The sequence below is a fragment of the Capricornis sumatraensis genome, chromosome 23, assembly GCF_032405125.1.
Source record: "Capricornis sumatraensis isolate serow.1 chromosome 23, serow.2, whole genome shotgun sequence".
Classification (NCBI taxonomy): Eukaryota; Metazoa; Chordata; class Mammalia; order Artiodactyla; family Bovidae; genus Capricornis; species Capricornis sumatraensis.
Window position 1 is genome coordinate 19,260,368 of NC_091091.1, and position 23,336 is coordinate 19,283,703.

The following is a 23,336-nucleotide window of genomic DNA, read 5'->3' on the forward strand; positions in this document are numbered from 1 at the left end:
AAGAGGACCAGCGAGTGTTAGATGACTTGTCCAAGTTCACACAGCCAATGGGAGGAGACGCCGGGCCTTCTGACTAAGCCTAGGGCTCATTCTCCTCCCCTACGACTGTCCCAGGCTGAATTCACTGGGGGGAATACAGTTTCCATACAGCAGAGGCTTTCCATCCATGCCATCCCCTTCCAGGGCTGATGAGTCAGGGGGCAATTGCAGGAGTGTGGAGGTGCCAACTGGCAGGTGGGAATTTACCGTGGGGGAGAGGGGGATGAGGGAAAGGAACCGTCCTTGAGTCAGCCTTCAGGCTCTGTTCCTTGCCCCTCAGCCTGCGGGATTCTATTTTGAATATGCTGGCAAGGCTCTCTCCGGAAATCTGTACTCCGTAAACTCACAGACTGTGTCTCAGATGTGGCTCACTGGTGGCCTAAAAATCCGCAGCCTGATTCCCCAGAATGAAGAGGTGCTGGGGACCAAGACTTGGAATTCTCTTCGAGAAGAGGCTCTAGCTGATATTCTGCCTTTTACCCTGTGGCAGGAGCTGTGGGGGGTGTGTGTGCCCTGGCCAATGTCCTGGGGGCTCAGGTGTGCCAGCTGGAGAGACTCTGCCTCACAGGGCAATGGGAAGATGCCCAGAAACTGCAGCACCGCCTCATTGAGCCAAACACTGCGGTGAGCTCCCAGCCCATGGGCCCAGCGTGGGGGTGGTCTGTGTCCTTGTTGGAACAGGAGCCAGTGCTGGCACAGGGGTCCCTCCTTGTTCTCTCCTCTTTCAGAAAGGCTTTTTAGAGAACATCCCAGTGTGGGAAACTCTTTGTGCCTCCTCAGAAAATCTTGACTTCAGACAAAGTCGAGCCCCGTTGGTTCTCAAACTTAAGTGTGCATTAGAATTCATTCAGGGAGCTGGTTAAAATTCTACTCCTTTAGACCCAGGAATAGTCACTGAGACAAATGTCCTAGGTGACTATGACATAGGGAATCCTGGAAACGTACTTAGAGATACACTGCCTAGAGAGAGGGAACCATGGGCCTTTATGTCAGCTTTATAAGGGGTCAGATCCTGAAAAATGGAATGACAGATTAATAAAGGCATGAGAAGCCTGGAGGTATTCAGAGCCCAGCTTTCCCAGGAGAGTCCTGTCTTCAAATAATCCATTCTGCAGTCAGACCATGTACCCCAAGTCTGTGTTGGGCAAATCAAGGAGAAGAGGCAAGTTGGAATGCTGGTCAAGTGCAGGCAATGCTGTGCTGAGCATACTGGAGTCTGAGGCAAAAAGAAAAACATGTGTCCTTGGAGACATGTTTTCATTTATACTTTAAATTAAACTTTTTACTCTAGTATCACTGTGGATTCACATGATAAGAAACAATACATGGAGATTCCATCTACCCATTACCCTGTTTACCCCAATGGTAACATCTTACAAAACTATAGCACAATATCACAACCAGGATTTTGACTAACATATAGTCAAGATATAGAATATTTCCATTACCATAAGGATCTCTCCCCTGGCAGCCACAGATATGTTCATTTCTGTAATTTTATCAGTTCAAGACGGTTATATAAATGGAATAAGATCATCTAGAACCTTTTGAAATTTGCTTTTTTTTTCCACTCAGCATAATTTTCTGGAGATTCATTCAAACACATGTATCGGTTCTTTTTTATTATTGAATGTGTCCAGAAACAGCTTTTTTAACCATTTACCTGTTGAAGGATAGCTCGTTGTTCCCAGTTTGGGGCTATTAAAAGCTGCTGTGAACATCCATGAACAGATTTTAGTATAAGTTTTCATTTTTTCTGGGATAAATACAGAACTGGTGGGTTGTATAATGTTTGCATGCTTAGCGTTTTAAGAAACTGACCAACTTTTTTCCAGAGTAAGTGTACCATTTTGTATTTTTGTTGTTAGTTAAGTTGTGTCCAACTCTTTTGTGACTCTATGGACTGCAGCCTGCCAGGCTCCTATGTCTGTGGGATTTCACAGGAAAGAATACTGGAGTGGATTGTCATTTCCTTCTCCAATTTTGTATTTACATCAGTGTAAATGTATGAGTGACCCAGTTACTCTGTATCCTCGACAGCATTTGGTGTTGTGGCTTTTTTTTCATTCTGATAGGCATGTTGTGACATCTCATTGTGGCTTTAATTTACAGTTTTCTGATGGCTCATGCTATTGAAACTCTTATAATGTATTTATTTGCCATTTATATGCAATGTCTATTTTTGTCTCTTACCCAATTTCCAACTGGATTTTTCTTTCCACTGTTGAGTTTTAGAAGTTCTTTATACCTTCTAGATACTAATCCTTTGTCAAAAATGTTGTCTGCAAATATTTCTCCCAGTCTGTAGTTTATCTTCTCATCCTCTTCACAGATCTTTTGCAGAGCAAAAGTTTTTCAATTTTAAGGAAGTCTAATTATCAATATTTACTTTTATGTTTATGCTTTTGATGCAAGTCTAAGAATCTTTGCTTAGCACAAGATTGTGAAGTTTTTCTTTTCTTTTTCCTAAAAGTTTTATGTTTTACAAGCCTGTGACCCATTTTGAGTTAATTTTTGTAAAACGTATGAGACTTAGATCAAGGTTCATTTTTTTTTTTTCTTTTTTGGCCTGTAGACATCCACTTGCTCCAGCACCATCTGTTGAAAAGATGATCTTTCCTTTATTGAATTACTTTTGCACCTTTGTCAAAAATCAGCTGGGTGTATTTGTGTGGGTCTATTTCTGGATTCTCTATTCTCTCCATTGATCTATCCCTCTGCAGTATCACACAGACTTGATTATTGTAGGTGTATAATAAATCTTGAAATCAGCTAGACCGACTCTTCCTACTTTGTTCTTTTCTTCCCCAAAACTGTTTTAACTAATCTAAATCTTTTGTCTTGCCATATACATTTTAGAAAAATACTATCTATATCTATAAATACTTTTGCTAGGATTTTGGTAGGAATTGTCTTAAACTTGTACACCAATTTGGGAACGACTGACATTTTTGCTTTGTTGTCTTAAAATCCTTGAATAGGATATGTCTCCATTTATGTAAACCTTTGATTTGTTTCGTCAGCATTTTATAGCTTTTGGCACACAAGTTCTCTACAAGTTTTGAGAGATTTACACCTAAGTGGCTCATATTTTTAAGTGATTGTGAATGATATTGTATTTTTAATTTCACTATAAAATATTCATTGCTAGTAGTATAGGAACCAACTGATTTTTGCTTGTTTATCTCACTTATATATGACTTTGCTAAACTCACTTATGAGTTCTAAGAGATTTTTTTCTAAATTCCTTGGGATTTTTCTACATAGACAATCATGTCATCTATAAATGGGCATGTTTTAATCTCTTCCTTTCTGATCTACATGCCTTTTACTTCCTTTCTTGCCTTAGTGCACTGGCTAGAGTTTCCTGCACTAAGATGAACAAGAGTAGTGAGAGCAGACATCTTGACTTGTTTCTGATCTTAAGGAAAAGCATTCAGTCTTTCACTGTTAAGCACAATGGTAGGTAGGTTTCTGTAGATGCTCTTTATCAAGTTGAGGAAGTTCTCCCTCTATTCCAGCTTTCAGAAAGTTTTAAAAAATCATAAATGGGTGTTGAATTTTTGTCAAATTTTTTTCTTTATTGATTCATATGATCATGCGTTTTATTTCCTCTTTAGCTTATTAATATGGTGAGTTACGTTAATAATTTTTAAGTACTGAACCAGACTTGTATCCCAGTGGAATAAGCTCCACTGGCATATGATGTATAACTCTTTTTATATATTGCTGAATTCCATTTGCTAATATTTTATTAAGGATTTTCCCTGTCTATATTCATGAGAGATATTGGTATATAGTCTTTCTTTCTTTGCTTCTTTTCTTCTGTACTGTCTTTGTCTGATTTGGGTATCGGGATAAAAATAGCTTAATTAATTGATTGGGAAATGTTCCCTTCTCTTCTGTTTTATGGAAGAGATTATGAAAATTGATGTTGTATCTTTGAACATTTTTAAGAATTCTTCAGTGAAACCATCTGGGCCTGGAGGTTTCTCTTTTGGGAGTTTAAATATAATAATAACTCCATACTAGGCCTCTGCTGATAACTCACTGGCTGGAAGGGGTAGACGTGCCTCCTTACTGCTCCCCATGTGGCCTCCTCTGATATCTCTAGTGTGTTTGACAGGGTGGCCTCCTTAAGGGTGGGCAGTGGTCAAAATTCTGACTCTTCTGCAGGGTCTGGCTAGAGTAGAGAGATTACCGTTCACAAGTTCTCCATCTTGCTCAGCTGCCCCTTCCTTGTCTTCGACCAGAGGGAACAGGCCTTTGTGGGGCTTTTCTTGTCTCTGCTTCCTGGCATTCCAGGGTCCCTGCTCCTTTGGCTCCAAGTCTGGACCAAGGAGCTTGGCACTGTGCTGTTTCTTGGGTCCCGAAGTCGCTAGTCAGTCTTCCTTCTCTCTGCCTTTCAGACTTTTATGTTGGTTTTTATATAATGTCCTGGGTTTTTTATTTTTATTTTTTTAGTTCTGCTTTTTGAGGGGAATAAAGAAAAGTACACCTATTCCATCTTCCTGGAAGTGAAAGCTCTAAGCAGTTTTCTTTTATTTATTTATTTGGCTGTACCAAATCTTAGCTGCAGCATGCAAACTCTGAGTTGTGGCATGGGGATCCAGTTCCCTGACCAGGGCTCGAATCCAGGCTCCCTGTATTGGGAGACCAGACTCCTAGTCATTGGACCAGCAGGGAAGTTCCTCAGGTAGTTTTCTAAATGGTGATTTTTCCCTCCCAGGATATTAGAGTAGTTGGCAAAAAACACTGAAAAATTTTAAAGTAGGTACATTAACATTTGCAACACTTTTTCCATTTAATACCAAAAACATAACTTATTAGAATTTTACTTCTCTGGCTTGAATGGAAGCAAACACATCAAACCAACTTTTCTCCCTACATCTACTTCTAGACAAAAAAGTTACCCATTAAAAATATGCAAAACATGTATAGGGGGCACATGTAATTAATGGACTCAGGCTACAAGATTCTGGGCACAGTTCTGTTAGTCTTGCCTTTATTTAAAACTTTGACTCTTTGCTCATCGTGGGCTTTTTTCGCATTGATTTTTACTTTTTTAAAAATATTGCATTTAATATTTGTCTCATGACTGAGTATTTTGGTGCTCCGTCAAGTTTTGCCTGTGAGGCAGATAAAGTGGTGGGCGGGCTCTAGATGTCCCTCACAGTTTATATCTTTACCTCAAAGGGACAGATTAATTCAGATGTAGAGAAAGGACAGCTGAGGAGGCAAGCTTGAGTTTCCCTGGCTGTGAAACTCTCCTGGCATAGGATGCCCTATAGATAGGTTGTAATAACTGCAGGAATAAGGCCCTTTAAGCTGAGCCCCATCCGACCCCAGGCTGTACTATACATACCAACATTCCACTACGGCAGGACCTCTGCTCTCCCACTCCCCTCCCTGTGAGAGAGAAAGGACCAGAGCCTGCATACCACCAGACAGGAAGAGGAGGCGCTTCCAGGCCCTTTGGGGTCTGGGCTAAAAGTAGAATCTTTTAAATTTATTTTTTATCCAAGCATGGTTGAATTACATTGTTAATTATTGCTATATAGCAAAGTGACTCAGTTATACACACATATATATTCTTTTTCATATTCTTTTCTATTATGGTTTAATCACAAGATATTAAATATAATTCCCTGTGCTACAGAGTAGAACCTTGTTGCTTATAGTAGTGGTATTTTTCTCATCCAGTTCTTGTGATGTGGGGTAGCTTTCTTTATCTCCTAATTTTACAGGCGAAGCAGCTCGGGCTGCCCCTTGGGAAGAGAGGATGCTTGCTGCCCTAGGCATGCCATCTTGTCTTACCTTTCACTTTGTGCCCCATCCTGTGCCAGCTCTGGGCACACACTCAGGAATGCCTGGAACACCTTTCTGCTGCCTGGGCTGTAGGCTCAGCCACCCCAAGAGCAGCTTGATGTCACCTTATTGCCCTGCCCTGCTTGAACACAATGTGCTTCCTCTGCCCTCCCACCCAGCCAACCTCTTGCCCTGGATATATTTAGGACTTTCCATAGTTTTTACCTCCAAACCATTCCACCCTTTCTCAAGGTCTAAAGAGAGACAAATCAGAGATCTTCAGACACCCACGGTGGAAGAAGGTTTTCTTCTAGGTACTTCTTGTATCCATCGTCTTTCCCACCCTACTCAGGTTTTGGGTGAAATGCCCAGGTTATTGGGCCTTCCCAAGTAGCTCAGTGGTAAAGAATTCTCTAGCCAATGCCAGAGATTCAGGAGACGGCAGGTTTGATCCTTGGGTCGGGAAGATCCCCTGGAGGAGGAAATGGCAATCCACTCAGTATTCCTGCCTGGAGAACCCCATGGACAGAGGAGCCTGGTGGGCTACAGTCCGTGGGGTCCAAAAGAGTCAGACAGGACTGAGCAACTGAGCACACACACTGACCAAATGCCCAGGTTATTAGAACATTATGGCTGGAACCAGGCCTGGGAGGAAGTTTGCTCAAGTCTGCTGACCTCTAGTGGTGAATAGTTATTAAATGTCAGTCATTCATCAGTGGTTCCCAATTTTTTTTACCCCAAACAACCTTTTTTCTATTTTTACCCTTCATGAAACCCATATTTCTAAGGTTTTACTTCCTTCAAAGTGAAACCTTATTAAGTAATAATTACTTCTTTTTAAGTAATCAAAGACCAATCTGACACTTCTGATCAGCCTGAAACAACCAGTTGCTATGCTAGAAGCAAAGAAACGAGATGCCTGATTTTAAATTAGGTCTCCCATTACAGTGGAAAAGTTTAGAGATCACGTTGTCCAGACCCCTCCTTTTTTAGGCAACTGAACTTGCCCAGAGATAAGTGAATGATACAAGGTTATTCTTTGGACAACCGATGTATTGTTTTCCCTGTGAGAGCATTTGGAATCGGGGATCAGGGAGGAATTACGGGTGGATGGGAGGACCCTGCTGTGGGGACAGTAGAGGTCTGGACCATGCTGATTTCCCGCAGCCCGTGCGCCCAGGTCAGGTGCCGGGGAACTGGGCTGTAGACCAGAGATGCTCTAGCCCCCAGACCCACAGGACTGCTGCCTTCTCCCTTCTCAGCGTGAGGACGGAACGCTGCTCTCCTCCCCAGTGGGGTGGATTTCTCTAAAACCAAAGGAAGCGCCTTCCTTCATTCTAGATTTTGGCCTGTGTTCTCTCCCACCCACCTGCCTTCTGGATTCCCAGTCTACCGTGGGTGTCATAGATTCGGCAGAGTTATTTTACTAGGGAAGGAGGGTGGGAACGCTAACCTTCTGAAAGTGACATGCCTGGGGTCTATAAGTGTGTGTGTGTGTGTGTGTGTGAGAGAGAGAGAGTGAGAGAGAGAGAGAGAGAGAGAAGGGGACTCCCCAGTCTCTTCTAACAGGTGCTGCTCCTTAGGTGACCCAGCGCTTCGGGATCCCAGGGCTGAAGAAAACCATGGACTGGTTTGGCTACTACGGAGGCCCCTGCCGCTCCCCCTTGCAGGAACTGAGCCCCGCCCAGGAGGAGGCGCTGCGCCTGGACTTCGCCAGCAACGGGTGGCTCTGAGCGCCGGCTGGGAACTGCCGGACCACGCCCACCTCAGCCTCCTGCCGGGGGGTGGCTGCCTGAAGAAAGCGTGGGGGAGAAGAGGGCTCAGGGTTCGAGGCGCCTCTTCTTACTTCAGTCCTCCAGGTAGACTTTCTGCAGGCACTACCAGGCATGCTCATTTCCTGTTCTCCCAGCCCCATGATCTCTGATCTTTGGTTATTTGTATCCTGAAGTCTGGGTCTTTAGAGACCTTCAATGTAGGAAGGAACATGACTTACTTATCTCTCTACTGTGCTTTTCTGTCCCCTGAAACCCGTGAACCAGGAGTCAGACGGGAAGGGTGTGTGTGGGGCGTGGGGAGCAGGGAGTTAGGCATAGAATGGCCATGTTTTAATGGAAGGAAGACTGCTGAGGCTTGAGGATACAAACCTGTGTCCAGCACAGTGCAGCAGGAAGCTGGGGTAATTCTGAGAGCCTTAGTTCTGACTCCTTCCAGGAAAAGCGGTAGGTTGGAAAATCTGATCAGAAAGCTGTCGCTGGTCCTTGAAAGTCCCCCAAGCTACACTGTAGTCCTTTCCTAAATCTATTCTGATTCATCACATATTGTCTCTAGCCTTGATTCCAACCATCAAGTGTACCAGTGAGGCAGCCCAGTTATTAACCAGAACTGGTAAATAATGACACCTGGTGGACAAATGTTACATTCTAGAAGGCTATGCTAGCCAACCCAGGTCTGAAACATTAAGAAAGGGGACTTGACCTGAGAAAAGACGTTTTCTTGCCTATACACACTCTGCTTTTATTAAGAACAGTTACTTTGTTACTGCAGTGAAGTTTAATAAGTTAGACTGGCATGACTACCTACAGACTGACACTCCACTGTTACACAGATCTTAGGTTTCCTGCTCAGATATCAAGACCTTTCTAGAGGCAATTTAGCTCTCAAGGTCTGCTTTTTCCCAGCTCTGAGAGAGGCTTTAAGAATACTGAACAAACATAAGCACTCGATTAGTGGTGCCCTAGGGAAAAAGCTTGATGAAGTTTTCCATGGGAGAGGTAAGAGGCAAAACATTTCAAGTGAGATATTTACAAACACCTAGCATATTAATTTAAAAGGCTGCTTTTATGGAAAAGGAAATGGCAACCCACTCCAGTACTCTTGCCTGGAAAATCCCATGGATGGAGAAACCTGGTGGGCTACAGTTCATGGGGTCGCAGAGTCAGGCACGCGACTTCACTTTCACTTTTCTCTAAAATGTTTAACCTTATTCAGTGATAATCTGACTAGCAGCAGGAAACCTGAGATGAACTTTTTAAAAAACTACTCTGGTTAAAAAGAAAGGTAAACAAATCCTTGTTTAGGGCAAGGACTAGAGGACAGAATATAAAAGGTATCAATCTTCAACAGAAACTGGGCATCTGACTGACACTTAGAAGCTTGGGGCTTAGCATCTGGGCTCTTCTCACAGTTGACTTCTAGAGGATCTGGGCTGAGGAGAATCAGGTTCAGGAATGGGGCAAAAAGGTAGGGCTAGGGAGGCAGGCTGGTGTACTGGTGAAGAGCTCGGCCTTTGAGCTTAAACTGACTGGGCTTAAGTTCTTGGATCTGAAGATGCCTTGGTGTCAGCAAGATCCTGGAAAACTATGTAAATACCCTGAACCTCATCGGTGATAGCAGGATAATAATGGTACCCTCCTCTCAGGACTTACAAGATCGTGCATGTGAAAGGGTTAGCGTGGGAGGTGATTGTGCAAAGAGTTGCCCGAGATAACCAGCAGGTGGGACGATAACCTGTCTCAGGACTTGGGCACCCTGACATTCAAGATGAATACTGTGGGGAAAGTGCTTTGGAGCCAAAAAGTCCCAGATACAAATCCTACCCAGATCTGCCACTCACTAGTTAGGGCAACCTCAGCCTGTCTGCTGTTGTTGTTTGTTTGCGTTCTTTTTAAAAAATTCTGCATGTACCTACCTTGCAGAGTTAGATGATATTTCATAGTAAAGTGTGCAACCCTCAGTTTCCAAGCCTCATCTATGACTAACTTTTAGAAATAGCAAATGGGCCAATATCCATACAGATGTAGAGCAAGAGTCAGGAAAACCAAGTACAGGTAGTTCTGGCGATTTGTTTATTCCTCATAAGCACTTGTTTCCACACTATAACGCAGAGAATAAATAGAGGCACACGACTATCACTTCCACCACAATCTGCTGTTGAGGAGACACTCAGTGTGAGGATAAGGGGCTGGGGATGGGGTGGGGCATTTGGGGATCCCAGGGTAACTGGAGGCCTCTGTGATGAATTGTGCAGGAGTCCAATCAATCCAGATCTGATCCCTAGGCCTGATGGCCAAGGCTCATGGTGGAAGAGTTACAGTGAACCAAATGCTCTTTGAGTTCATTGCCTTCCCAAGATGGGTTAAATTCTCCTGAACCCCAAGGGGTTGAGGTGGGTCTGACCTACTGGTCCACTGAGGAGGAGCTGTGTCAGCCCAGGCTATCCTGGAGGATTCAGTTCACTCCATGACAAGGCCTGATGTGACCCAGAGATGTCTGCCCTTGACTTGGAGTAAGTAATATTTACAAGCTATAAGATGACTGTTTACATCGGTTTCTTTCTGACTAAAAGGATCCTTTCCCATGTCTAAGGAAGGAGAGAGGGGCACAGATTACCTGCTGGAACTTAGGGTAGGAAGACAGCTTGTAAGGTCAAGGGAGAGGAAGACAGCACTTCACTGAACGCTTCACAGGGGCAACAAGCAGACACAGGACCAGGCTGGTCAGACAAAGCGGGAGGCCTGGGGCCGTGATGCCAACCAGGAATGCAGGGCAACATACAGAAAAGCTCTGGCCTTGACTTTCATGGGACCGCTATACTGTCAAGCCCACCCCTATTGTTTTCCTCATTTCTCACAGAGCACTGAGCACCTGGCCATCATCTGGGGCTGGGATCACCTGCACCAAATAGAGGCAGAAGGAAGAGATTCTGCATCCCTTGGCAGAAAATGAAGGAGAAAGGCAGCAGCCAGTCTGCCCCGGGTGGTCTCCAGTGTTAGGGACAGAAGTACCAATGAGTAAGAGAGGGGAAGGACACGCTGGGCGGCCACTGCTGCAGTGGCCCGAGCCTCAGACCTCCTGTGGCCAGAGCCCTGCCTTGTGGGTGACAGGCCCCTCCCGGGGCTTCTGCTCCACGGTCATTTTCGCCTCCTCTCACGTTGGGTTCATCTGTCCACCCTGAGCGGGTGGCGGGCGTTGCTGTCAGCCAGGCACAGTCCCCGTCAGGCAGTGAGGCTCCGGGCTGACTTGGAGGCGCTCTGGGCCCGCTGGACCACCGCCGAGCACTTCTCACGCCGCAAAAGCTTGTTGTTCTCGAACAGACCTTCATTGCGGGGTATTCCATGAGAACCATCAGGGAAAGTCAGCAGGCCTTTGAGGAGGACAGAGAAAGTAAGGGTGTGACGGTGGCATTTGTGGCTCGGAGGCCAGCTTGCTACGTTGGAGCCGAGGAGAGAAAATTTGCAGCTCTTGGGTGCTCAGTCCAGGAACACAGCACTCTGTATTGCTGGGTGTCCACGGAAGGGTTAAAGCTGCAAAGGTGTCCTGCCACCCATTTACACTCGCCTTAGTCACCTGTCCTGCTGGTTGGCAACTTACCCAAACCGTCCACTCTGCCGTTTTTAAATTCTCCCTCAAAGGTCATGTTGTCATGTCGAATGAAGACTCCGACGCCGTTGAACTTGCCCTGGGCAAACTCCCCCTCATACCTGGGGAAACGCGAGATGTCAGCCTTCAGGATAACTGAGTCAGGCAGCTACCAACACCAAACATGTGGTTTATTAACGCTAAGGAGCAAAGGTGATTCCACTCTTCCAGAGCTCCCCCGACCCCGCTCACCCCATCTCACCCAGCAGAGGGGAGTCAGAGAGCCCAAATGATATGAGGCTCTAATCTCAAGGAAACAACCAAAGAGCACAGTGGTGGGCTGAGAGGTCACTGACCTCCTTGCCATCTCAAAGTTTAGATGTATTTATAAAGTAACCAATAAAAGAACGAATGCTACTCCTTGCCTGTTTTCAGAGAGTCAGGGACAAGCTCAGATTTGACCAGGTGTTTCTCGCTATCATTTTTAGATCAGAGCTTCCCCTCCCTCATCTAAGGTTTGGAAAAGAATGACCAGGTACCCACCTTGAGCCATCTGAGAAGGTCAGTACCCCGAAGCCATTAAAGAGCCCATTCTCAAAATGGCCCAGGTAGGTGCCACCATCTGCAAACATCAGTTGACCAAAACCATGTCTGCGGCCTGAGCAAAGAGAAGACGGGTGTCAGGTTGGGATGGGGCAGCTTCAGGGTCCTCTGTCACTGTCTAACATCCTTTGCCTTGCATCACCCCACCCACAAAGGAAAGAAGAGAAACAGTGACATTAGCAGGGCAGAGAACCATTGCCCAGAGTAATAACTTGGCTCCAAGGATCGTTGCAGTGAAAAGGAAAAAAGAGCAGTGAGTTTTTCTTTCCCTTTCCTGAGATCAAAGAAGATAAAGAGAACAGTGAACAGGCCTGAACACTCCCAGTTTTTACTTTAACTTTTCCTAATCTGTCATCTGTAACTGAAATTGCTTTTCTGCCCCTGAACTCTGCATGAGCTACATTTTGCATCTATTATCCTTTGCATGCATGCGGGCTAAGTCACCTCAGTCGCATCCAACTCTTTGTGACCCTATGGACCACAGCCCGCCAGGTTCCTCTGTCCATGGGATTCTCCAGGCAAGAATACTGGAGTGGGTTGCCATGCCCTCCTCCAGAGGATTGAACCCACGTCTCTCATGTCTCCTGCATTGGCAGGCAGGTTCTTTATCATGAGCACCACCTGGGAAGCCCTTGACTCTGTGCTACTTACATCCTGTATCTGGTGCTTACCTTATAGCGCTCTCTCTGCAAACCACCTCTTGTAGTTTTTCTCTTTTTACATATCAGAAAGAAGGGGCAGGGCCACAGGACAGCCAGACTCAGTTACTGGGATACTGATGCCAGCCTATGACTGTTTTTGAAACAGTGCAAGAGGAAGAATACAAGATTCTTACACCTTCGCTCCTCATCACAGACCCGACTGCAAGCCCTCATCTTCTGTAAGCCCACAGACTCCTCATGAAGCAGAGGGGGCACAGTTCTTGAGGCATGAGCCTACTGTGTTTCCCTCTCTGCCTGCTGAGAATTAAAGCCACCTTTCTATTTCCTCCAAACTCTGTCTCCACATTTTTTTATTTGGATTGGGTGGGCAGAGAAAGCCAAGATTTTGCCCAGCAACAGCCATCAGATTTGGAGCAGATCTAAGTATGAAGGTAAGAGAGCACTTAAAAATCACAATAGCTAAAAAAAAAATTTTTTTTAACAAAAATCACAATAGCTAATGTTTACAGGGCCTTCACTATGTGCCAGGGACTCTTTCAAACATTTTGTATTTATCATCTAATTTGATCATTACAACAACCTTAGGAGGTAGGCACAGTACTATTTCTTAAATACTATTATTTAATATAATAGTATTTAATACTTAATACTTAAATACTATTTATTTTTATTTATAAATACTTAAATACTATTTATTAAAAACAAAACAATATTATCTCCACTTTTTTTTTTTTTTGCCACAACATGCAGCATATGGGATCTTAGCTCCCTGACCAGGGATCAAACCCATATCCCCTGCAATGGAAGTGCAGAGTCTCTACGACTGGACTGTGAGGGAAAACCCCTATTGTTCCCATTAACAGATGCAGAAACCAAGGCAAGGGGAAGCTAAAAAAAAAAGGTACTCAAGATCACAGAGCAACTAAGAGGCAGAGCTAGACAGCAAACGCAGTCAGCACCTTGAGTCGGGAGCCCTTGACACTTAACTACTTTGCCAGTCTAAGAAAAAACTGAAGTACCCTCTGAGACTATGAAGCTGCGCGGCAAACCTTTAACTACTTTGCCAGTCTAAGAAAAAACTGAAGTACCCTCTGAGACTATGAAGCTGCGCGGCAAACCTTTAACTACTTTGCCAGTCTAAGAAAAAACTGAAGTACCCTCTGAGACTATGAAGCTGCGCGGCAAACCTAACAACCCGACTGGCAAGACTGGTTGAGCTTTGCTCCATCAGCAGGGCTGTGCTGACCCACTGGACTGGCCAGAGAGCAGAGTAAGATGCTGGAGAGGCAGCAATGCCTTTCAGGGTACCAGGCAGCTCTTTTGGTGGACAGAGACTGCCCGGCAGAGCCTCAGGAAGACTCTCCCCGAGAAGGTCACCTTGAAGGCGAGAGCAGTTTGGGAGGCAGGAGAAAAGGCTGGGATGTATGGAGGTAACGTCACGTCCCATATGCACAATTTCTCCTCTCAAATCTCAAGAATTCATCAGCTGCAGGGATCTACCAGGAAAAAAGTGAGGTGTCTGGAAACGGTGTGAACTGCTCTTCGTTGGCACAACTATGAAGAGTCTAGTCTCCTCAGGGCAGTTCCTGGCTTGCTAGGATTGGACCCATGAGACTTTTAAGTGGCCAGACTGTTTCCAAGCTGAACATTATTAACCTGCTTCCTGTACAGTCCCAGGCTCTGAGGAATTCTGCCATGCCTATGAATAGATACTTTCAAGTGTAATGAGCTGTCACAGGAAACTCAAGGCCATGGATGTCATCTTCTCTTAAGTGTCTGCCCTAATTTCCTCCTTAACTTCTTAAGATTCCCTAGAAGCAAGTCATTGCAATGAATTTATACTTTCTAATTTACAGGCACTAAAAATCATTCATTTTGTTTTGCTGAGTACATTAGCAGTTATAAAAACAATTCCCAAATAATACCGTGAAAGGAGAAAAAGAGTGCTTGGGGGCGGGAGGGTGGTTCCCTGGTTGTCCAGTGCTTAGGATCCAGCGCTTTCACTGCTGAGGGCCCAGGTTCCATCCCTGGTCAGGAAACTAAGATTCTGCAAGCCATGAGGCGTGGCAAAAAATAAAAAATAAACGAGTGCTAAAACACTTAAAATTTAGAAGTGGGAACATTTAACTTATTTTTGGAGGTTGGCATAGTAGTAGCATTTTCCAATTCTTTTATTTATAATCCTAAAATTGAATAAAGGAAAGGCAATATTTGGATTAAATGCTGGATATAGAAATGAAGTCTCATAAAGCTTGCTTATATGTCCTCATGTATTTCCCCTTCAGCCAAATGAAGGGTTCATCACTGGATGTCCCCCATGGGTCCTCTCTCACCCTCCTTCCACTCGCCACGATACTCCTCTCCGCTGGAGTAAGTGAAGGAACCTTTTGTCAGGGTCATGGTGACAGCTCACAACAGGATGAAATCTGCAAGAAACAACAGAGGAGAGCCAGTGTCATAGGATGGCTGGAGGAAAGGCCTGGAGAGCAATTTTATAGATACCTTCTAAAGGCTACCAGCCTGGTAAGCATGAACTACCTTGAGTACATTTAACAAAAATCCCCACCCCCAACCACCACCACCACCACCACCATCACCACCTCTGCCCAAACAGTCTTATCCTCTTACTTTTCTCAAAAGTTTCAGCCAGTTCTAATTTTCTAAGACCTAGGATGGAAATTGAGGATTAATCTTTAAGCATTTGCTTGATACCTACTATGTGCTTAGTCAAGGCATAAAATATAGTCTTGTCCTTTGACGAGTTTGTAGTCTAGTTGGTAAAGGTAACAACTGAAACACTGAGTAATACGAGAGATAATATAATAAAATGTCAAACTGGATGGCAGAGATTACAAAGACAAGGGATGGGCAGGATTTAAAACAAGCAGTGAAGAATGCAAAGGGCAATTCCAGACTGGAAAAACACAGGGATGAAAGCACCAAGAGCAACATAAACATGACATGTGCATAAGAAGCCAGGTCTTGAAGGTTTATTTAGAGAGTAATGGGAAGTAAATTCATTTATGTACACCCAGCCTAAATCTTAAATCTGAAAAGAGTCCAAGCCCTCTCATTTTGGAGGGAGAACCATTTGGAGAAAACAGAAGCCCAAAGAGGTTAAGAACTAGTTTAGTGAGCAATGACGATGATGGTGCGCATGCCTCCCCGACTGCCACCAGTTCTTTTCCCCCTGTACCATGTCTCTGCTTTTAGGGTCAGTCCAGCTTAATGAGACCTTTGGAAACTAGGCAGAAGGGTTGATGGCTGATAAGGGGAAAAGAAGAAACCTCTGGGGGTTACAACACAAACTAAGAAAGCAGAGTCTAAGGAAAAATGAATGTGGCAGAGGAAGCAGGATGGGTTGGAATAGCAAAAGCCTACAGCCAGAAAAGCTACAAGAGATGGGATCGTTTAGTCAACTGTAAAAACGCACTTGAGATATTCTCCCTCCATCCATGCCTTTGCAACATGACATGGCAGATCCTCCACTAAGAGGCAGGTTATTTATTTCTTTGCCCATTGGATCTGGGTGGGTTATCTGACTTGCAGACTGCAGATGCCTAGGTGAGCTCAGGCAGGACCGGAAGAGCTGCCCTCCTGAGCTCAGCCCTGAATTACACACCCACAGAATCACAGACTAAAGGAATGGTTGTTGTTTTAACCACTATAATTTGAGGATGGTGTGTAATAACACACCTAGCAAAAGCTAACTGATATACCCAGGTTTGAGCTCCTAAGGCCTGAACTAGGGAGATTAATAGGGTAAAGTGAAAGTGAAAGTCGCTCAGTCGTGTCTGACTCTTTGTGACCTTATAGACTATACAGTCCATGGAATTCTCCAGGCCAGAATACTGGAGTGGGTAGCTGTTCTCTTCTCCAGAGGTTCTTTCCAACCCAGGTATCAAACCCAGGTCTCTCGCATTGCAGGAGGATTCTTTACCAGTTGAGCCACAAGGAAAGCCCAGGGTAATGGGAGCAGGAATGATTATTAGATATGGCACAGGATAAATGAAAACAACCGATAACATTTGGAGACTGGCTAGGTATAGCTTCATATGAGTGGTAAAAGAATGTTTATCTTCAAGGATATTCTATAAGAAGATACTCAAAACATAAGATACTCAAAACATAATTAAATATAAACAGATAAACAGAATGATTTGATATGTTTTTTAACATACAATCCCTATTTCTCTTTCTTTCTCTTTCTCTTCTTATGCCCTCTCCTCTGGCAACTATCTTGCTTGTTCTCTGTAACTGTTTCTGTTTTGTTATGTTCATTCATCTATTTTTGTTTTATAAATACCATGTATTTATTTTGTTTTATAAATACCATGTATTTATAATGCCATGAAATCACATGGCATTTGTCTTTATCTGACTTATTTCATTTTAGCATAATACCCTCTAGGTCCATCCATATTGTCACAAATGGCAAGATTTCATTCTTTATTATGGCTGAGTAGTATTCTACCATATATATACATATACATTAACATGTACATCTTCTTTACCCATTCATCTATTGATGGGCACTTAGACTGTGTCCATATTTTGGCTATTGTAAACAATGTTGCAGTGAACATAGGGGTGCATATCTGTTCTAATTAGTGTTTTCGTTTTCTTCAGATAAATACCCACGAGTGGTAGTACTGGATCATACAGTAACTCTGTTTTTAATTTTTTGAGGCACTACCATACTGTTTTTTCCATAGTGGCTGTACCAATTTACACTCCCATCAATAGTACCCAAGGTTTCCCTTTTCTCACATCCTTGCCAACACCTATAATTTGTTGTCTTTTTGATAACAGTCATTCTAACAGGTGTGAAGTAATAGCTCACTGTGGGTTTTCAAAAATATTTTTTAAAAAATTATTTGTTTATTTATGGCAGTGCTGGGTCTTAATTGCTGTGCACAGGCTTTCTCTGGTTGCAGCTAGCTGGGGCTATCCCCTGGTTGCGGTGCACAGACTGCTCATGGCAGTGGCTTCTCTTGTTGCAGAGTGCAGGCTCTAGAGTGTGTGGGCTTCAGGAGTTGTGGCCCATGGGGTTAGATGCCTCTCAACATGTGGACTCCTCCTGGACCAGGGATCAAACCCATGTCCCCAGCACTGGCAGGCAGATTCTTAACCACTGGGCCACCAGGCAAGTCTTCTCATTGTGGTTTTGATTTGCATTTCCCTGATGGTTAGTGATGTTGGCCACCTGTACATCTTCTTTGGAAAAATATCTATTCAGGCTCTCTGCTCATTTTTAATCAGGTTGTTTGCTTTTTTGATACTGAGATTTATGAGTTCTTTGTATATTTTGGATATTAACCCCTCATCAAATACATTGTTGGCAAATATCTTCTCCTATTTCGTAGGTGGCCTTTTCATTTTGTTGATAGGGTTCCGTCACTGTGCAAAAGCTTTTTAGTTTAAGTCCCATTTGTTAATTTTTGCTTTTGTTTCTCTTGCCTGAGGAAACATATCCAAAAATTATTGCTAAGACTGATGTCAAAGCCCATGCTGCCTATCTTTTCTTCTAGGAGTTTTGTGGTGTCACAACTTAAATTTAAGTCTTCACTCCATTTTGAGTGTTTGTTCATTCGTACATGGTGGGACAGAGTAGTCCAATTTGATTCCTTTGCATGTAGCTGCCCAGTATTCCCAACACAATTTACTGAAGAGGCTATCTTTTCTCCATTGTATATTCTTGCCTCTTTTGTGGTAGACTAGTTGCCCATATAAGTGTGGGTTCATTTCTCTGCTCTCTATTCTGTATCTGTGTGCCTGTTTTTGTGCCTGTACGTACTATTTTGATCACTCTAGATCTGCAGTACAGTTTGAAATCAGGAAGCGTGATATTTTCAGCTTTGTTGTCTTTCTTAAGATTACTTTGGCTATTCAGAAGCTTTTGTGTTTCCTTACAAATTCAAATAACATTTTGGAAAAAAAATCAACAATTTTGACTAATGAGGTAAGTACTGAGTAGAAGAAGAGTAAATTAAAGCCACTCATCTATTCTTTATCAGTGCCTTATGCGATATTCTAATTTTGGCCTATGTCATAATGATTTTGATACAGATGTTAAAAGCTCGTAAGTGACCTGATGTGAAGACAGCCTGGCCTGAACAGAGCAGAAGCCCTGTGCTCTCACCCAAATATACAGGGATATTAATTTCTACCTCTATAATGAAGGCCAGCTTTGTGGAAATTCTTTAGGTGATGTTTAGAGGGTTCCCGGGTGGCTCAGACCATAAAAAATCTGCCTGAGATGCAGGAGACCCGGGTTCGATCCCTGGGTTGAGAAGATCCCCTGGCGGAGGGCATAGCAACCCACTCCAGTATTCTTGCCTGGAGAATCCCATGGACAGAGGAGCCTGGTGGGCCATAGTCCATGGGGTAGCAAAGAGCTGGACACGACTGAGTGACTTTCACTTCACTGCAGAGTCATTCCCATAGATTCACCAGGGATTTTTCTCAATTTTCCAGTTACTCAGGAGCTCCATATCCAGGGTCCCTTAAATAGTAGAAGACATCCCAAGACAAGAATCATTTTCTTGTCTTAATGCCCCTCAATACCTCTAGGGTCTATTTCTCAGTGAGGTGATGCTGGCATCTGGTATACCATCTCTGTCACATCAACGTTCCACAAGGTCAGCATCTAATTTTAGGCTCACAAGCTTCTTATAATCAACCCAGCACCAGAGTATGCCTGGGGTAGAGGTCAACATGACTCCATGGCAAATACAACATTAATGAGAGGAAGAAACTAAAGAGGAAAACTCTTTCCAGTACAGACAGACATGGTGACAGCTAGAGGCTACCATTGGCTCTTCCCAGAGATAATTACATCTGAGAACGAAAAGTGTCAGCTATGGTATAAATGGTATGGTACTACTTCATTCCTTCAAAACAAATCAGAATATGAATGGTTACATCTTCTACTAAATATTGAAACTAAACAACTGTTCTGATACATAAACACAAAATCATTATTTCCACAGAAAGATGATGTTAAGGACATTCCCTTTAAATGTTCAGAAGCAGCTAATTTGTCTTCAAAGTTTTGGAAGGAGTGCACGTTGAGGAATCAGACTGAGGACACAGCGGCTCAGTCTCTTCCATGTTTACTTTTTCTTGTATGAAATTTCCAAACAGTGGCATCCCACCAGTACAAGGAACCTGAAAGGGAATAATGCTTTTCTAAAACTTGAGGATTATCTAGGGACCGAGTACTAGCCAGCCCTTCCAATTGTAAACCTAGCCACTCTTTCAGTATGTTGTTAGCTTTGGGGCAATATATCCTAAACATTTCAAAGAAGCCAAAGAAATGAAAGATTAGCTTCTCATTACCAAATAGAATGGACTGCATTTTCCGAAGATATTTGCGACCATATTTCCTGTCTTACACGTTCTTTTACAATTTGACCTTGCCACTGTCCCATCAAAAACTTGTGTCTAACTCACCTATGAATCTGGCCAGCCTTGTGATTGCTCCAACCAATAGAAGGTGACGGAAGTGATGATGCGTTCTGAGGTTAGATCATAGAAGGTGATGCAGTGTCCATCTTGCTCACTGGTACCCTTGAGCTCTGAGACCTGAGACATCACAGGAGTAGTTTGATTATCCTGAAGCTACCATGCTCAGAGGCTGGGCTACAGAGAAGGTCACATGCGCTGGTGCTTTCAGTTAGCAGTCCTCATCTCTGAACCACCCTAGCCTAGGCGCCGGGAGTGAGTAAAGGAGCTTTCAGAATGATTCCAGCTCCCAGCTATTGAACCTGCATCTCAGCTGAGGTATCATGGAACAGAGTGAGGTCATTGCCATGATGCCCTCTCCGAATTCCTGACTCACAGGATCTGTGAGCATCATATGGCAGGTTTTAAGCAGCTAATTTTGGGGTAATTTGTTATACAGCAATTGTAACTGAAACATCATCTCTCAACCTAACCCTGCCACTGTCCTTTTCCATTTGTTTTGAATGTAGTATGTCTGCAGGTACTACAAATTCTCATTCCTTTTTGTTTTAGGGTGATAGAGCAAACTTCAATAGTTGCTTGTCAAAATGATGTCAGTTCCCAAGAACACAATCAGAAGTGATAATTAAAGGAACCAGATGTACACTCCATTCCTCTCAGGCCATGGTTGAACACACTCGAATAGAAACTTCTACATGTGTCCAAATAATTGATATTGTCACTGCCTGAGACAGTGTCAGGGTTTTCATTTATGACTTCTGTAATTAGCCATGCTAATTAATAGCTGTAGAGCTACTGACCCAAAAAGGAACTTTATCAGTAATCATAGTTATTGAGACAAATCTAGTTTAATGAAGTATAGCCAATGCTAATATAGACTAAAAAAAAACCCCAATACTTTAATAAAGGATGCAAATCAGTATTTGTATCAGCTATTCAAAAAATATTTTTAAAGAGAACAGATGGCCTAGGAGTTTAGGCTTCAGATACGTATGTGGAATCTAGCTAGAAAGTCAAGATAAGTCATCCTTCTTAACAGATGCCCACCCTTTCTCTCTTGATAGATAGGTTGCAAAGGATCAAACCAAACATTTATCTAAAAGAAAATGACTATTTTGACCCCATAAACCAACACACTGTTAGTCTACACAATACACTATATCCTCACTATCTTTATTTTCTCCTGCCCCAAACATTTCCAAATAGAACTAGAAGACAGGGATGAAAACTTTTGTTTCCATTTCATTTGTCTTTTTATAAAATTTCAGAAATCAAACTGATCACAAATATTTATGGATCCACAGTAATTAACATATATCCAAATCCAGAGGATTTAAAAAAAAAAAACTAAAAGAAAGCAGATTTTCAGTTTAAGAATATTTTTTGAGGCATCCACTTGAACTATCCACATATATTATTAAGCATCACATGGTTCCCCTAAAGCCACCCTCCCCAGGGTATGACAGTCTTGTCAAAGTTCTTTGAGCTATAAGGAAAGCAGTTCTTAGGCTTTTAGAATTCCAAAAAGAAGAAAATGAAGGCTTTGATGAACAAAGATCAGGCTTGTAAGAGACCTAGAACAAAAAGTCAAATGTTCTTTTTAAAGTATTTTAAGTGAACTTAAAATAATTTTCTCTTTTAAGTCTGTAAATCTCTTTCACTTTAACAATTCTTCCTTCCACAGGAAAAATAAACAAATGTATCAGTATTAGATAAAGGTCTTATTTAGGAAGACTGTGAGACAGTTAAGACTGGAGAAAGTGGAAAGAAAATCCTGACGCCAGAAAGAAGATCAAAACAAAAAACCAGAAGCCTTGGGGCGATGGGGACTGCCAGGATACTATTCTAGTCCATGAGAAAGTAAAATGCCTGGGCTGGGTTCTAATATAGTCGAGTGACTTACGCTGGTACCTAAGCAGTTTGGAGATGCTAGACGTAGGAATGCCACCATCAGCTAATTTAAGCATCCCCTTTCCCAAGACTCACTGAGTGTGTGCGGGACGCCTCTCCACCAAAGTGTGACTGGCGAACCCTGAGCAAACAAAGCCCTAGACCGCAAGAAGGCAACTCTTCTCGTCGACCTCCCCATTTCTTCTCCCACCGGTCCTAGCCTTTCAGCACAGCTCCTTCCCTCCACCCGGGGTCAGCTCTTCCACGCGGGCGGGGTCTTCCGCTCACACAGGTCTGCCATCCGCTCTTCACAAAGCCCCCACCCACCCCTCTCACCATTCCGGGCGCCATGGGTTCCCCTCGGGCCTCAGACCCCGCAGCAGAGACGGAAGCCTGGGTTTTGGGACTCCCGCGGGTGCCACCCCCCCACCCCCGCCCCGATGGAGCCGCGCTCCTCAGCCCCTGTCATTTCGGGCTGCGCTCCCCAGTCCCTTTTGCCCGATCACACTCTCCCGGCCCCCTCCCACCCGTGCTGCCAGTCAGCCTGGGCCGGGGCTTCAAGGATGATCGTCTCACCCCGACGCCGGGCTGCAGCGGCCCGGACCTCGGTTCCGCCCAGCTCGTCCTTGCCACCTGCCTCTCCGCGGCTACCTCCGGTGCCTGCCCCACTTGACGCCGCCATCCTGGGTAGCCACACTGGGAACAATTCCCGCAGTCCATTGGCTGTTACCTAGGCAACCGGTAGCAACGCCACTCCCCATTGGGCCAGTCCCGGGCTCTGCGCCATCTTTGTGCGGGGCAGTGTCTCAGGCTCCCTGCGCTGAATACCCGAAAGAGGGGTGGGGCTGAACTACAGTCACGTCTCAGTCACCGCGAGAACTCAAAACTCACCTACCAGGGGTAGCCTAGCTAACTAGCCAAACCAAACCAAACCAAACCTCAGTCAGAAGTAGCAATGACGACCTACACCAGCGTCTCCTACCCTGCTCAGATCTCCGCAGTTGTCAAAGGCACCCATGAGGAGCTAAAGGACAGAACCCAAAACTGACTTTTGAGATTGCGACTTTGTAAATTGTAAACAGCAAGACAGGACAACTGCAGTTTCATAAGTATCCGCCCGCATTGTGATATCAGGGCAATTTTACATTCACTATATGGATTTGTGTTGTCGTTGTCATTACTCATACCATTTATATTTAAAATATAGTGTCAAGATTGGAACAAATCCTCCCAAATATCATGCACACCAACAGACTTACCCATATTTATTTACTGAACAATGTGAAAGCTGCATGATGCTAGGTTCTGCCAGGTTAGAATAGACATGATCACCGCTCTCATAGGATTTACTGACTCCATGTGGAGAAGAAAAGATTCGTGCAAGTACAAAAATCCAAGACTATATTTAATTATTAAGAGAAGGCAAGCACGTGAACAGAGTAAGTAGATTTCTCCTCTGAATTTGGATTTCCTAATCTGTAGAATAGGATGGTAATAGTAATAATGATA

At 43.8% G+C, this 23,336-nt stretch overlaps 2 protein-coding genes across 4 annotated transcripts in view; one reads left to right on the plus strand and one right to left on the minus strand.

Moving 5' to 3' along the window:
• Nucleotides 1-12,784, plus strand: part of HOGA1 (4-hydroxy-2-oxoglutarate aldolase 1) — a 27,012-nt gene extending 14,228 nt beyond the window's left edge. The window contains exons 6-9 of one of the 3 annotated variants that reach the window (XR_011144143.1): nucleotides 530-663; nucleotides 7,431-7,706; nucleotides 11,694-12,061; nucleotides 12,616-12,784. Coding sequence is in view for 1 of the 3 variants with exons in the window: in XM_068961255.1 (XP_068817356.1) it covers nucleotides 530-663; nucleotides 7,431-7,580 (284 nt within the window). In the remaining 2 variants the exon portion in view is untranslated. Of the gene's footprint in view, nucleotides 1-529; nucleotides 664-7,430; nucleotides 9,795-11,693; nucleotides 12,062-12,615 lie in introns of those variants that run through there. The other 2 variants (XR_011144144.1, XM_068961255.1) reach the window with 2 other exon arrangements.
• Nucleotides 9,759-22,496, minus strand: MORN4 (MORN repeat containing 4). Its single transcript, XM_068961256.1, has 6 exons — nucleotides 22,404-22,496; nucleotides 19,926-20,057; nucleotides 14,804-14,896; nucleotides 11,749-11,863; nucleotides 11,218-11,327; nucleotides 9,759-10,990 (listed from the first exon to the last, which is right to left on the minus strand). The coding sequence occupies exons 3-6, from the start codon at nucleotides 14,868-14,870 to the stop codon at nucleotides 10,842-10,844; spliced, it is 441 nt and encodes a 146-aa protein (XP_068817357.1). The 5' UTR covers nucleotides 14,871-14,896; nucleotides 19,926-20,057; nucleotides 22,404-22,496; the 3' UTR covers nucleotides 9,759-10,841.
• Between the last annotated feature and the right edge of the window lie 840 nt (nucleotides 22,497-23,336).